The sequence below is a fragment of the Anabrus simplex genome, chromosome 2 (assembly GCF_040414725.1).
Source record: "Anabrus simplex isolate iqAnaSimp1 chromosome 2, ASM4041472v1, whole genome shotgun sequence".
NCBI classification, from domain to species: Eukaryota; Metazoa; Arthropoda; class Insecta; order Orthoptera; family Tettigoniidae; genus Anabrus; species Anabrus simplex.
Genome location: NC_090266.1, coordinates 345,148,398 through 345,160,797, shown reverse-complemented (window position 1 = coordinate 345,160,797; position 12,400 = coordinate 345,148,398). Strand labels below are relative to the sequence as shown.

At 38.9% G+C, this 12,400-nt stretch overlaps 1 protein-coding gene across 2 annotated transcripts in view; it reads left to right on the top strand.

The window, feature by feature from the left end:
- The first annotated feature begins 497 nt into the window (after window positions 1–497).
- LOC136864132 (COMM domain-containing protein 3) overlaps window positions 498–12,400 on the top strand; it is a 37,341-nt gene continuing 25,438 nt past the window's right edge. Inside the window, exons 1-3 of one of the 2 annotated variants that reach the window (XR_011017816.1) lie at window positions 498–719; window positions 8,437–8,711; window positions 9,601–10,109. Coding sequence is in view for 1 of the 2 variants with exons in the window: in XM_068226176.1 (XP_068082277.1) it covers window positions 590–719; window positions 8,437–8,711 (405 nt within the window). In the remaining variant the exon portion in view is untranslated. The remainder of the gene's footprint in view (window positions 720–8,436; window positions 8,712–9,600; window positions 10,110–12,400) is intronic. The other variant, XM_068226176.1, reaches the window with a different exon arrangement.

The following is a 12,400-nucleotide window of genomic DNA, read 5'->3' as shown; positions in this document are numbered from 1 at the left end:
TGCCAGTGTAACATTTTAAAGTGTTTTAGTCACAATAAGCACCAGGAACGTGTGCCGGAAGCTATGTTTGCTAAATTCGTGAAACCTCTACTTAGTAATGTAGGGAAGTACCATACAGAAAAAGTTTCAAGGTTTTCTTGTTCGTCAAAACCTCTTTCTCGAAATGTCTTAAAGCTATAACTCTCTAGAGCAGCACTTTATAAGGAAAATTCTTTAATTTTTCTGTTACTGTTGTACGCTTGTATGCTTATCTAGTTGTATTCAGGCGATAATTGGGTACGGTTGGTGCTACCATCTAGCGGCAGATCAATTGTAAGTCGTGTTACACGTTTGAACATGGAATGAGCAGGCAGTATAAGCAGCCATCGGATGCAGATCCAGCAGGCAGTGGTATTCTCACGTGAACGACCCGTTCAAAATATTTAACGAACTTGTACCAGTTCAAATAGAAGAGCCGTTCAAATGAACTAGGTAGTTCATGAACGATCCAACTCTACTTGTGGCGGACTGGAGGAGTGGAGGTGGATGTTTGCGGTGGCGGTATGAGGTTGACCGATCATTGCGATTGCCATTGCACATCGAAATAACGATGATTATTTGTAAAGAATCTGTTGACGGACTGAGGTTTCTTGGTAATTCTTGTACGGTCTCTGACGAGAATTTTATTAAGTTGTTAGAAATGTGTGTGGACATTATTGTAAATAATGAAGAAACAAGGGGTGAGTCTTTAAAGCTGTTTGAAGTAAAGACATTTGTAGGCCTACTCGTGAAGAAATTCCATATTTCTCAAAGTAACCAAAACTCACAATATAAATATTTATCTATGAAGTGGGTAAACACCAGTGTACGGTACTTCAGAAATATAGCCAGGTTAAGTGGCTCAGTTTATGATAAGAGAAATTATTTGATAACAGTTTCCCCACGTAGATATTTTTCATTTGTTGTGTTCCATTCAAACTTTGTAACTGATTTTATTGGATATAGTTTGCTTAAGTGAGCAATTTAATTCTCCTTGTACTAGTTTACTTGTGTTTTTCGCGTTAAAAAATTTCAAATGTGTGCTAAAATATTCAGTATATGACAGGTTGCAAGAACACATTCCAGCAAATACATAAAATGGGAATGGAATGATACCACAGTTTGCAAGGAAATGGATGTTTTTTTTTTTTTTTTTTTTTTTTTGCTAGGGGCTTTACGTCGCACCGACACAGATAGGTCTTATGGCGACGATGGGATAGGAAAGGCCTAGGAGTTGGAAGGAAGCGGCCGTGGCCTTAATTAAGGTACAGCCCCAGCATTTGCCTGGTGTGAAAATGGGAAACCACGGAAAACCATCTTCAGGGCTGCCGATAGTGGGATTCGAACCTACTATCTCCCGGATGCAAGCTCACAGCCGCGCGCCTCTACGCGCACGGCCAACTCGCCCGGTGAAATGGATGTTACTTTATCTTGTGCATTAAGTGGCTATCATTACCAAGTGACATTAAAAGTATCATCTTGGAACATTAAACAATAGGACATCGGTCAACAGGCGGCTTGGTACTATTCACTTTGTTGTGCTTTGTGTCCAGCCAGACATCTGACAATATCGTGTGAATCTGAAAGTCAAATGTTTACATATATAGCATTCAAGCTATAGCCATACTTCAAAGGTGGTTACATGACCCTGTTGTGCAATTATAGCCATGGGATCCATCTCCTTGCAGCAGGAGTACGACCACGTGTGCGTTTACGTGGCTGTCAGCTTGCATGCGGGAGATAGTGGATTTGAACCCCACAGTTGACTGCCCTGAAAATGGTTTTCCATGGTTTCCCATTTTCACACCAGGCAAATGGTGGGGATGTACCTAAATTATGGCCATGGTCACTTCCTTGCCACTCCTAGCCTTTTCCTGTCCCGTCATCACCATAAGACCTATCTGTGTCAGTGCAACATAAAGCAAAATGTAAAGAAAAAAACGTGCCTTAGTCTCGGCTTCCTCTTCGGTGGCAATACAGTTGTGCACATCTCCTGTGGTATCAGGCAAAGATCATCTGAAGAATGGAATAGCGCTTGTTGTGTTAGCAGCGAAATCAGGTTTTGCCATTATGCAAGTGGCTGCCATTTACATGTGCAATATTGACCTGGTGAGTGTCATCTTCCAGAGTATATTCTCCGCTGACATATGGACCGTATTTCTGACATGGTGTGGGAGGCGCAATAAGCTACAGTTTCCGTTTACCCTTGGTGTTTCTGGAGGGTTTGTTGAATTGCGCCTGTTGCAGGATGTTGTTGACCTATCCTGCTGCCATTCCTGGAACAGGAAAGTGATGGTACTCTTTCAGCTCGATAATGCTCATCCACATATTGCTGCTTCTGCACCATATGCTCAACTGCCCTGGCCAGTATGATCCCCAGACCTCTCTCCCACTGAGCATGGTGGGACAGAATCTGGTCCAGTCTGGTCAGCCAGCTAACATTGCACAGTTGCGACATGTTCAAGAGGTTTGGAACACTATATTCCAGTAATATTTATCACCTGTAGGGTAGAGGCATTAAGTGAATATCCTTACTAATTGAGTCCGGCTCCATGACTAAATGGCTAGCCGCTAGCCATTGGTCACAGGGGTCCCGGGTTCAATTCCTGGCAGGGTTGGGAATTTTAACCACCATTGGTTAATTTCGCTGGCACGGGGGCTGGGTGTATGTGTCGTCTTCATCATAATTTCATCCTCATCATGATGCGCAGGTCGCCTACACGGGTGTCAAATCAAAAGACCTGCACCTGGCGAGCCAAACATGTCCTCGGACACTCCCGGCACTAAAAGCCATACACCATTTCATTACTAAGTGAGACTAAACGTGTCATCTTGAAACATTAAAATGGGGTACACTGTGTATTGATATGGTACTATAACTATCCTCAGTACTTGGTGTCTGTTGCTTGGTTTGGTCTGTCTTGTTGACTGTGAAATCTCATCAAGCTATGTTACCTCTAGGTTGAATCGTGTTTTATTCATGTTGTTGCAGGTTTTTTTTTTCCTGACAGTGTAGATAACACATTCTTATGTCTACTATTTAAAAGAAGTTGGCTTGTCCGGTTGTCAATATTATGCTCAATTTATGTACCTGCATCCCTGAAACCACTGCAGCTCTTAAATTTTTAGAGCTGCTTATGAAATGTGTTTTAGTTCACTGAAGTAGAATTTTGAAGGTAATAAACATGTGACAAGTCTAGTCATTTCTAGAAAGATGAGATCATGAATACCTAGGGCAATGTGGGATGTACAAGCAGGGGGCATCAAAAAAAGAGAGTGAATGAGGAACATTAGTATACAGGGTGTATCTTAATTACACCAACAAAAATATCAGGGATGCTCTTCATGTTATACAAAGAACGATGGCGCAATGTGATTGCAGGAGAACATTTTTATTTTTTAGAAAATTAGGTTACTTTGTTACTTCCGGGCGTGCGATTAAAATTGACAAACTTGCCTTATATGCTGTGCCAGAGCGCAAATCTTTGCCCGCTGCTGTGCTTCAGGGAAGGGTGGAAAAGTGGCGTGCGTGATGTACGGAAATGGAGATAATGCTCTGTGCGAATGCACAAGTTTCGTTGTCCGACTGACGCAGAATATTGTCCTTGTCTGTTACAGGCAATATCCACAGTTTGTTTATTAAGCAGCCGTAATTGCAAACCCAGTACAAAACCACATGGTAATTAAGACAGTCTAGTCAGTCAGTCAAGGAATGCACCCAATCGTTTCTCCCCTCATCTGTTTGTCTCAGTAATGTTCTTTATTAGTTAACATGCGTGAAGATGCATTGCTGCTGCCACATGATCGTGCATTCCTTTACTCTCAACATTGTAAAAGAAATGAAATATTGAACAAAGAAACAATACGACCAATGGTTTGGTTACAGTAATTCTTCAATATTCCCCCCTTCTACTTCAATCTTTTTTTTTTTTTTTTTTTTTACAATTTGTTTTACGTCGCACCTACACAGGGGCGACTATAGGAGAGGAAAGGCCTAGGAGTGGGAAGGAAGTGGCCGTGTCCTTAATTAAGGTACAGCCCCAGCATTTGCCTGGTGTGAAAATGCGAAACCACGGAAAACCATATTCAGGGCTGCCGACAGTGGGGTTCGAACCCACTATCTCCCGGATGCAAGCTCACAGCTGCGCGCCCATAACCGCATGGCCAACTCGCCCGGTACGTCGATCTTCACGTAATAAGGAAAGGCCATGTGAGTTATATCTACGGGGGTCACTTAACGGCCTACCCATCTCTCTAGATAATGATCATTTAAGTGCTGCATGACACGGCGAGTGAAATGCAGTAGAGGGCCATTATGACAGCCACATTCACTTTACATGTTATAAATCTCATTTTTGGTCCGTATTGAAAATTTACAGTTCAACAACAATAAAAGTGTTTTAATTTAATCCACCTATTCAATACTTTTATTTTCACGTATAGTAGTTACATAAATAGACTATCAGTTAAATGGGACGTGTTTCGCCCTCAATTAGGGTGCCGAATGCCATAAATCAGTGCGGCTTCTCTCTGTTGCCATGTAAGGGCGAAACATGTCCCATTTAACTGATAGTCTATTTATGTAACTACTATACGTGAAAATAAAAGTATTGAATAGGTGGATTAAATTAAAACACCTTTATTGTTATTGAGCCACATTCACTACTGAATACCTAGAGGAACATCTTCCAATAATCCAGGCAGTGATTTTACTGAGAAATGGTAGCATTCCTCACCATTCAGGGGAGGAGGAAGGACATACGGTCCAAGTGAATAGTCACCAACAATGCCAGCCCAAATATTGACACTAAACCAATACTGAAAGGTGCGCACTACTGTCACATGAGGGATTTCTTCCGCCCTCCTTCATGGAGTCGCCTGCCAATGGTCACGAAGGTTGAATGATGAGATTGACGGCAATTAGGGTGCCGAATGCCATAAATCAGTGCGGCTTCTCTCTGTTGCCATTTGTTGTGCCACAGGCTAGGTGTAAATCAGCCATTTCTTCGTTGGTTTACTGAACGGAGCCATTCTCTCCAATTTATACTGCAAACCTAGTAGCTAATATGGACAAGAAAACTGCATACTGTCTACTGGGCTTGAGAAATGACTGCACTAAATGAATAAGAAACTTGTGCATTCACATGGAGCATTGTCTCTGTCTATGATGCATCCTACTTCCCGTCCCTTCCCTTCGCTCCCCTTCCCCCCTCTGAAGTGCAGCAACGGGCAGCGATTTGCACTTTGGCAGAGCAAATACAGCCAGTTTGACAATTTTAATTGCACACCCAAACAAAGTAACAAAGTAAAGTAAATTTTCTCTGCCAATCCAATTATGCCATCATTCTTTACATAACATGAAGAGCATCCCTGATTTTCTGTCAGTATAATTAAGATACACCCTGTATACTGACATGTCGTCGTGTTTGTCCTATTGTGTGTTCCTTTTATGTTCTAGCCTTTCTTTATACGAATTAACTCGTCACTTCTTTGTTTCTTCCCATTACCTACATTGACCCCATTAGCTTCCGTTTTTTCTTCTCTCTTTGTCCTGTGCTCTTGGTCCTTCACCACCTTTATTCATGTTTATCTTTCTGTCTCTTTCTTTTTCCTGTTTTTTTTTCTTAAATCTTATCCTACTCCTGCACCAAGACTGAAGATCTGTCAATGGCCCCATTGTGTACCTTGAAGCCCGTCTTGATAAAACTGGAAAGCAGAAATGAAACTTGTCAAGGATTGAGAAGTGGATTGAAGTGGGATAGATGAGGAGAGACTCCATCTGTGTGAAGATATCAGTGTATAAAAATGTGGAGGTTGTCCTTGCTCTTTTGTTTCTCATATATTTTGTCCTTGTCTTCTCTTTCAGTCGTACTTCTTCCTATAATGGCCAGTCATTGTGTATATCCTATTAATGTCTCTATCTTTATATGACTTGGACTAGAATTAAGTGGCCTTAATAATTTGAAAAGGATTTATATCATCATATTTTAATTTAAGATTATAAAAATATAAAATTTAGGTCTGAGAGACCTCTATAGAGAAGAATAAATTGTGGCAAGTAGTTTCTTCAGGCTGTACATGTGGTTGTTTTTAGACCCACAATTGGTACTTTTTGAAGACAAGGTGAGGTTTGACCTACTCTCAGAGTAGTTGGTACTGGTCAACAACAAAAAAATCCAAGAATATTTTATGAAACATCGTAATGTAGATGCTCGCTATGTGCAAAGTGTTAGTTGAATATTAGGCCGTATCTTCGTTTTCTCGTTACAGATTAAATAGGCCCTACTGTCCTAACATTGACTTGATTTTAGAACAGTTCTTTTTTCCTTAATTAACTAAGAAGAATATCAGATTGATTGTCTGTTCTATGATGAGGGGAAATAATCCCATAAACCTAAGTTTTATTACGCTCAATTATGAACATGTTTGGTGACAGACTAATTAGTGAGGAGTTGTGGCCTGCTTGATCTCCTCAGTTAATACTGTAAGAATTTTATTTATAGAGAACTGGTATTTTAAAAGATAAATTTTAAATATTTCATACTGGAACATTAAATTATCTTCAAGAAAATAAATTGAAGAAGGAGAAAGAAAGAAAGTAGGCAGGTTCTCATATGCATTGTTGCAACAGGTTAATTCAAATGTGTGTATACATTACACAGACCATCTTCATTCAAATGGTGTACATTTCCAGTATCTTGCTTGAATAGGTAAGCTGCCGGTAATGCTAGTTCTTGTTGGTGTTGCTGATAATGTGTACATCTGCATTTGATTTCCAAATGTGCAGCAAGAATGAGCATGCAGCCTTATCAGGAGTAGCGGCAGGGGACAGGTGGCTGTTACAGGCTTACTTACACACTAATATTTCCAGTTGGCACCGCTGCACAAACTGAAGAAATTATAGTATCACAAGCCAAAATACAACTTTTTAAAGTCCATACCTGAAACTTAAAGTCATAAATCCTCTGTTGAGTGCGACTGAAGTTTACTGAGTCGGACCATGTTTTCAGGAGATAGTTGGTTCGAACTCCACTGTTGGCAGCCCTGAAGATGGTTTTCCATGGTTTCCAATTTTCTTACTAGGGAAATGCTGGGGTTGTACATTAACTAAGGCCATGGTCGCTTCCTTCCCATTCCTAGCCCTGATCTATCCCTTCATCACTGTAAGACCTGTCAGAGCTAGTGAGACTTAAAAGATGGAAAATAATATATGTTTACTGAGAGATGCAGTGAAATATCATTTTGCAACTGATTATTAGATATCCTCAAACCTTCACGTATTGAAAATGCTCAGAACATTTCAAAAAAGATATAAATATGGTGTCCAAAGTTTTACTCAATATTGCTGCACTTATGCAAGGTCATTGTGGGCTGTTAACTGATACAAAAGCTTTAAACTTTACTTTGTTTAGTTGTGATTGCGAGGCATGATAGCCGAAATGTGTAGTCACTGGCTTCTCACCAAGATGGTCGCGGTTCAGATCGTGGCCATTGAATGTGGGATTTCTAAAATGAAAAGTCACATCCTTGCGGTTTGGATTCCACGTAAAACTGAAGGACCCATGGCTATTATCACAATATCAGCAGCCGCATAAGAACTGTACGTTTATTTGTTTAGTTATTGTTGCATTTCGTGCATGCCCAAGTTGCTGAATTGCAGTATAATCATTCTGTAGGCCTGTACTTGATGAGTCTTGTATGATGCATTATTGTAGTGTCTGCACATATATGTGAGTTTGTTCTGGAAGGGCCAGAATTGGAGAGGTACTTCTGGACTAATAATATGGTACTATGTGTATAATATATATAGACCTAGTTAGCCATGCGGTTAGGGTTGCACAGCTATGAGCTTGAGCTTGCATTCGCGAGATAATGGATTCAAACCCCACTGTTAGTAGACCTGAAGACGGTTTTCTGTGGATTCCCATTTTCACACAAGGCAAATTCTGAGACTGTACCTTAATTAATACCATGGTAACTTCCTTCCCACTTCTAGCCCTTTCCTATCCCCTCGTCGCCACGAGACCTATCTGTGTCGGTGCAACAAAAAGCAAATTAAAAGATAATTATTTGGATAGAGTGTGGGAAAGCCATGTTCAGCATAGGACATTGTCAGCACTTCACTTCACATTGAACTGTTGGAAGAACATTTAGCTTTAGCTTCAAACTTCAAACTACTGATATACCAGTATTTAGCTTCCAAGTCATGACTCTTACCATTTACTCATGGGCCAATAAGGGATGTTGTTATATTTTTCCTCTGTTCTTTCTCTTTCTGTATGTATATGAATAATTTCAGGTATTCTCCCCAAACCAAATATTGTTCATTTATCAGAGGTTTGAATTGAACTCTTATAACATAACCAACGTACAGTATATATTATTTATATTTTTAGAAATACTATCATTAATTTTCAGGTGTATCACATTTTTCGAACTCTAAGGTTGATGTGATGAAGGGAGCTTGTGCTGCTCTGCTCTCATTGTTGGTTGAAGCTACCAGGCACAATGTTGACGCTGAGATGCTTTCTTCTGTATTAAGTCAAGACTTCAATTTTACATCAGCAAGAAGTGAGAAACTAGTGAAATATTATTTCCAGAACAGAAGTAAACTGGAGGCAGCTTTGAGCTGCATTGGATCTCACCCTCCACATATTGTGGATGCAAGTTGGACTTTGGATTACTGTATTAAGGTGATATTTTTATATTTAATAGTATAAATAGTTATTGTATTTTGTATCATACAGGTCATGATATAATTATAAGGAAATTTTATTTAGTATAAGACATACAAAAATAATTACAGTAAAACCTTTTAAGACCTTTTGCTGGGTACAAGGAAAGACAGTGTGTTAAACAAGAAAACATACTATTGAATACATATAAAAAGTATCCAACAGGGATATGAAAACTCTTAAAAAATGTTTTTTTTGACACAAGTGCATTTCCTGTTGTGGGTACAGTGAGAGCTGTATCTGCATTTTCTAAAGATGAGAGGAGAGTATGAAAAGGTGCGAATATTACCAGACAAGAAATATGGAAACATTTGCACTGGGTTCATGAAAGTAACAACATATTATTTAGATCACACTCTTTCTAAAATGTTAGTTGAAGCCTTATATTTTGGACCAGTGGGTTATTAATGGATTAGTGCATGAATTAAATTGTTATTGCTTTCTTTGCTTTTAATGCTGGATGTTTGTATTTATGGTTGGAAATGAAATGACAGTAGTATTTAAAAATTTCTCCCACACTTCGTTTAGACGTAACATGGTTTACCATATACTGTATGTAACACTAGACACTAATGGGAGCATGTACCATATCATTGTACAACTGAGACTCAATTCACCTAATTCAACAATGTATCAAATCATACAGGGTGCAGAAAACTTTGTTTCATAAATTAAAGGAGTGTTGGATGGTACAAATATAAGTATTTTGAACATAGGAGCCACAGGCCTGCAGTGATTAGTTTTGGTGCTAAGCGTGCTTAAAGATTTCATATCGGGTGCCAACCTCCCAGGCACTCCAGCATAAATGTAACACACTGCTTGCTTTTGGTTTACATTTTATTTGCAGACAAAGAAAGGCGACAAATGGACAGTACCTCAGAGCAGAGTTGGCGGCACAATTCACAGACGCAACAATGATTCGTGTACTCCTTGGGGAAAATTCCTGGTGCTTCTCTGACACAATGTGCAGGAGTGACGATGAACAGAAGGAAGGACACAAGGAAGATAGAAGGAAGGTCACGTGGACAGTGCCTCAGCAAAAAGAGTTTCTGGGAGGAATCAAATAACACAACGGGTTATTAATGGGTCCACCCTGTCAGTGTTTACTGTTTTCACTAAAATGAGTTAATTTACACTATTCATTAACCATACATGTTTTGAGAAATTTATACCATTCTGTTCATTAGCGATGTCAAAGAAATCTACAAAACATTCTTACTTTCTAGCACCCAAGACAAAAGTTTTTTTTTTTTTTACAACTGGATTTACGACGCACCACCATACACAGGTCCTATGGCAATGATGGGACAGGAAAGGGCTAGGAGTGGGAAGGAAGTAGCTGTGTCCTTAATTAAGGTAACGAAAGTTACAATTGGCATACATGTGATGTTAGAAATTTAAGAACTTAGCTCTAAAATACATTCTTTTTAATAACGATATTTTCAATATATAATTCCTTAAATGTTGCTGTGTCTGTTCTTGAAATTTATGTTCGAAAAAACAAACTTTAAAGTTTATGAATAGAGTTTGTGATTTTTAGCATTTGCGATAAATGCAAAATAGGTTGAAGCTTTGTCATTTTATGTGCCTTCATCTTATATAAACCGTACGAGTGGTTTTAGCGATTTCAGATTAGCGACAAACTACGAAATTAGTTCAAAATTCGAAATTATACAATTTATGCAAAAAATATGGAAAATTCACAGTTTTATACAAAATAAACATATATCTTTATAAAAACAATGCATTTTTCTTAAAAATAAAATATATGTTGTTATTTACTTCAGGGGAAAGAATTATTACGGCGGTTAGGACTATACAATCTACCAGTGGTCCCTAACCCCTTCGAGCAGAGATCCTCACTTAGACTATGTGTAAGTAGGGTAGCATCCTGCTTCACAAATTTACCGACCTCAGAACATTTTAAGCAAGCCTCGGACCTGTGGGATTAACGGAGTCCCATTCCCATTCGACAGGCGAGGGACTCCTTGGAAACAACTTGGTGAATGGAATGGAATTTGATGGGGAGCTATCAGTATTATTGGGGCTTATGGGAGAAAGAAAGTAGAACTGGCTGAGTCAGCAAAGAGGATGCATCTGGATGCGCTAGGAGTAAGTGATATTCGGGTAAGGGGAGATAACAAGGAAGAGATAGGGAGATTATACAGTGTACTTGGCGGGTGTTAAAAAGGGAAGGGCAGAGTGTGGGGTAGGACTGTTCATCAGGAATACTATTGCACGCAACATAGTTTCTGTTAGACATGTAAATGAGCGAATGATAGTAGATTAAGCAGTTGGAGGAATTAGGACGAGAATTGTCTCAGTGTATTCACCATGTGAGGGTGCAGATGAGGATGAAGTTGACATATTTAATGAAACATTGAATGACATCATAGTCAGGGTCAACAGGAAGGATAGGATAGTGCTAATGGGCGATTTCAATGTGGGAGTTGGAAATAGAACTGAAGGATATGAAAGGGTGATCGGTAAATGTAGGGAAGATATGAAAGCTAATGGGAATGGGAAGCGTTTGCTGGACTTCTATGCTAGTATGGGTTTAGACGTTATGAATACATTCTTCAAGCATAAGGCTATTCACCGCTACACATGGGAGGGTAGGGGTACCAGATCCATAATAGACTATATCTTAACAGACTTGGAATTCAGGAAATCTGTTAGGAATGTGTGGGTTTTCCTGGATTTTTCGATGATACAGACCACTGTCTGATCTGTAGTGAACTATCTCTAGGCCTAGGATAGGGAAAGTGAAATCTGTCTGAAAACGAATAAGGGTAGAAAATCTCCAGGACGAGGAAATTAAGTTTAAAAATAAATATTTTTAAATATCTGTAGGTTCGTTGTAATAATACTTACAAAGGCAGATTATCATAAGAAATTGTAACTTCCACAACTTTTCCGGTACCGGTATTTTGTATAGATATCTGTTCAAACTATCACAAAGGTAATAATTTATTAAATTAAATAACACGATATGCCAGTAAACTTACATTTAAAAAGAAGTTAAAGAGAATACATGGTATTTCACTGGATAATTACGGTACTCAACAGTCTTTGGATTGTTGACGATTGTTTCTGCATTTCGACGAGATCAAAGAGTACATGCACATGGTAGTTGTGTAAACAAATACAAAAATCAGCTGATTACTTTATTCCGATAATTTGTAGTCTGTTCCGGGCTTACTTTGTACTTTGTACCTTACTTTATTAATCGAGGAAAATTTAATAATCAAATTCCTATATTCCAATAATATGGCAGTTCAAGCCCCTGGCATAGTTTTGACAGAAATTATTGTAGACAACCTCTTATTTTTCAGCATTTAAGGACACTTTTATTCTCTGTCCTGCATAGTAGGGAAAATAATAATAATAATAATAATAATAATCCACCAGTGGTCAAAATCATCATTTCAGTTCAGAATTGTAGTGTAGATACGGTATATTTAAATAGTACAGTATCTTGCCTGCTATACTCGTGTGTATCTATTTGGGCATAGTACTAATTATTATTATTATTATTATTATTACTACAACTTCCCCCATGCGGAGGGTGCCACAAGGACAAAGTATGTCGACTACACAGTATTTTGTCTTCTGAGTTATTGTTGACTTTGCTAGTGTGCCAGGTA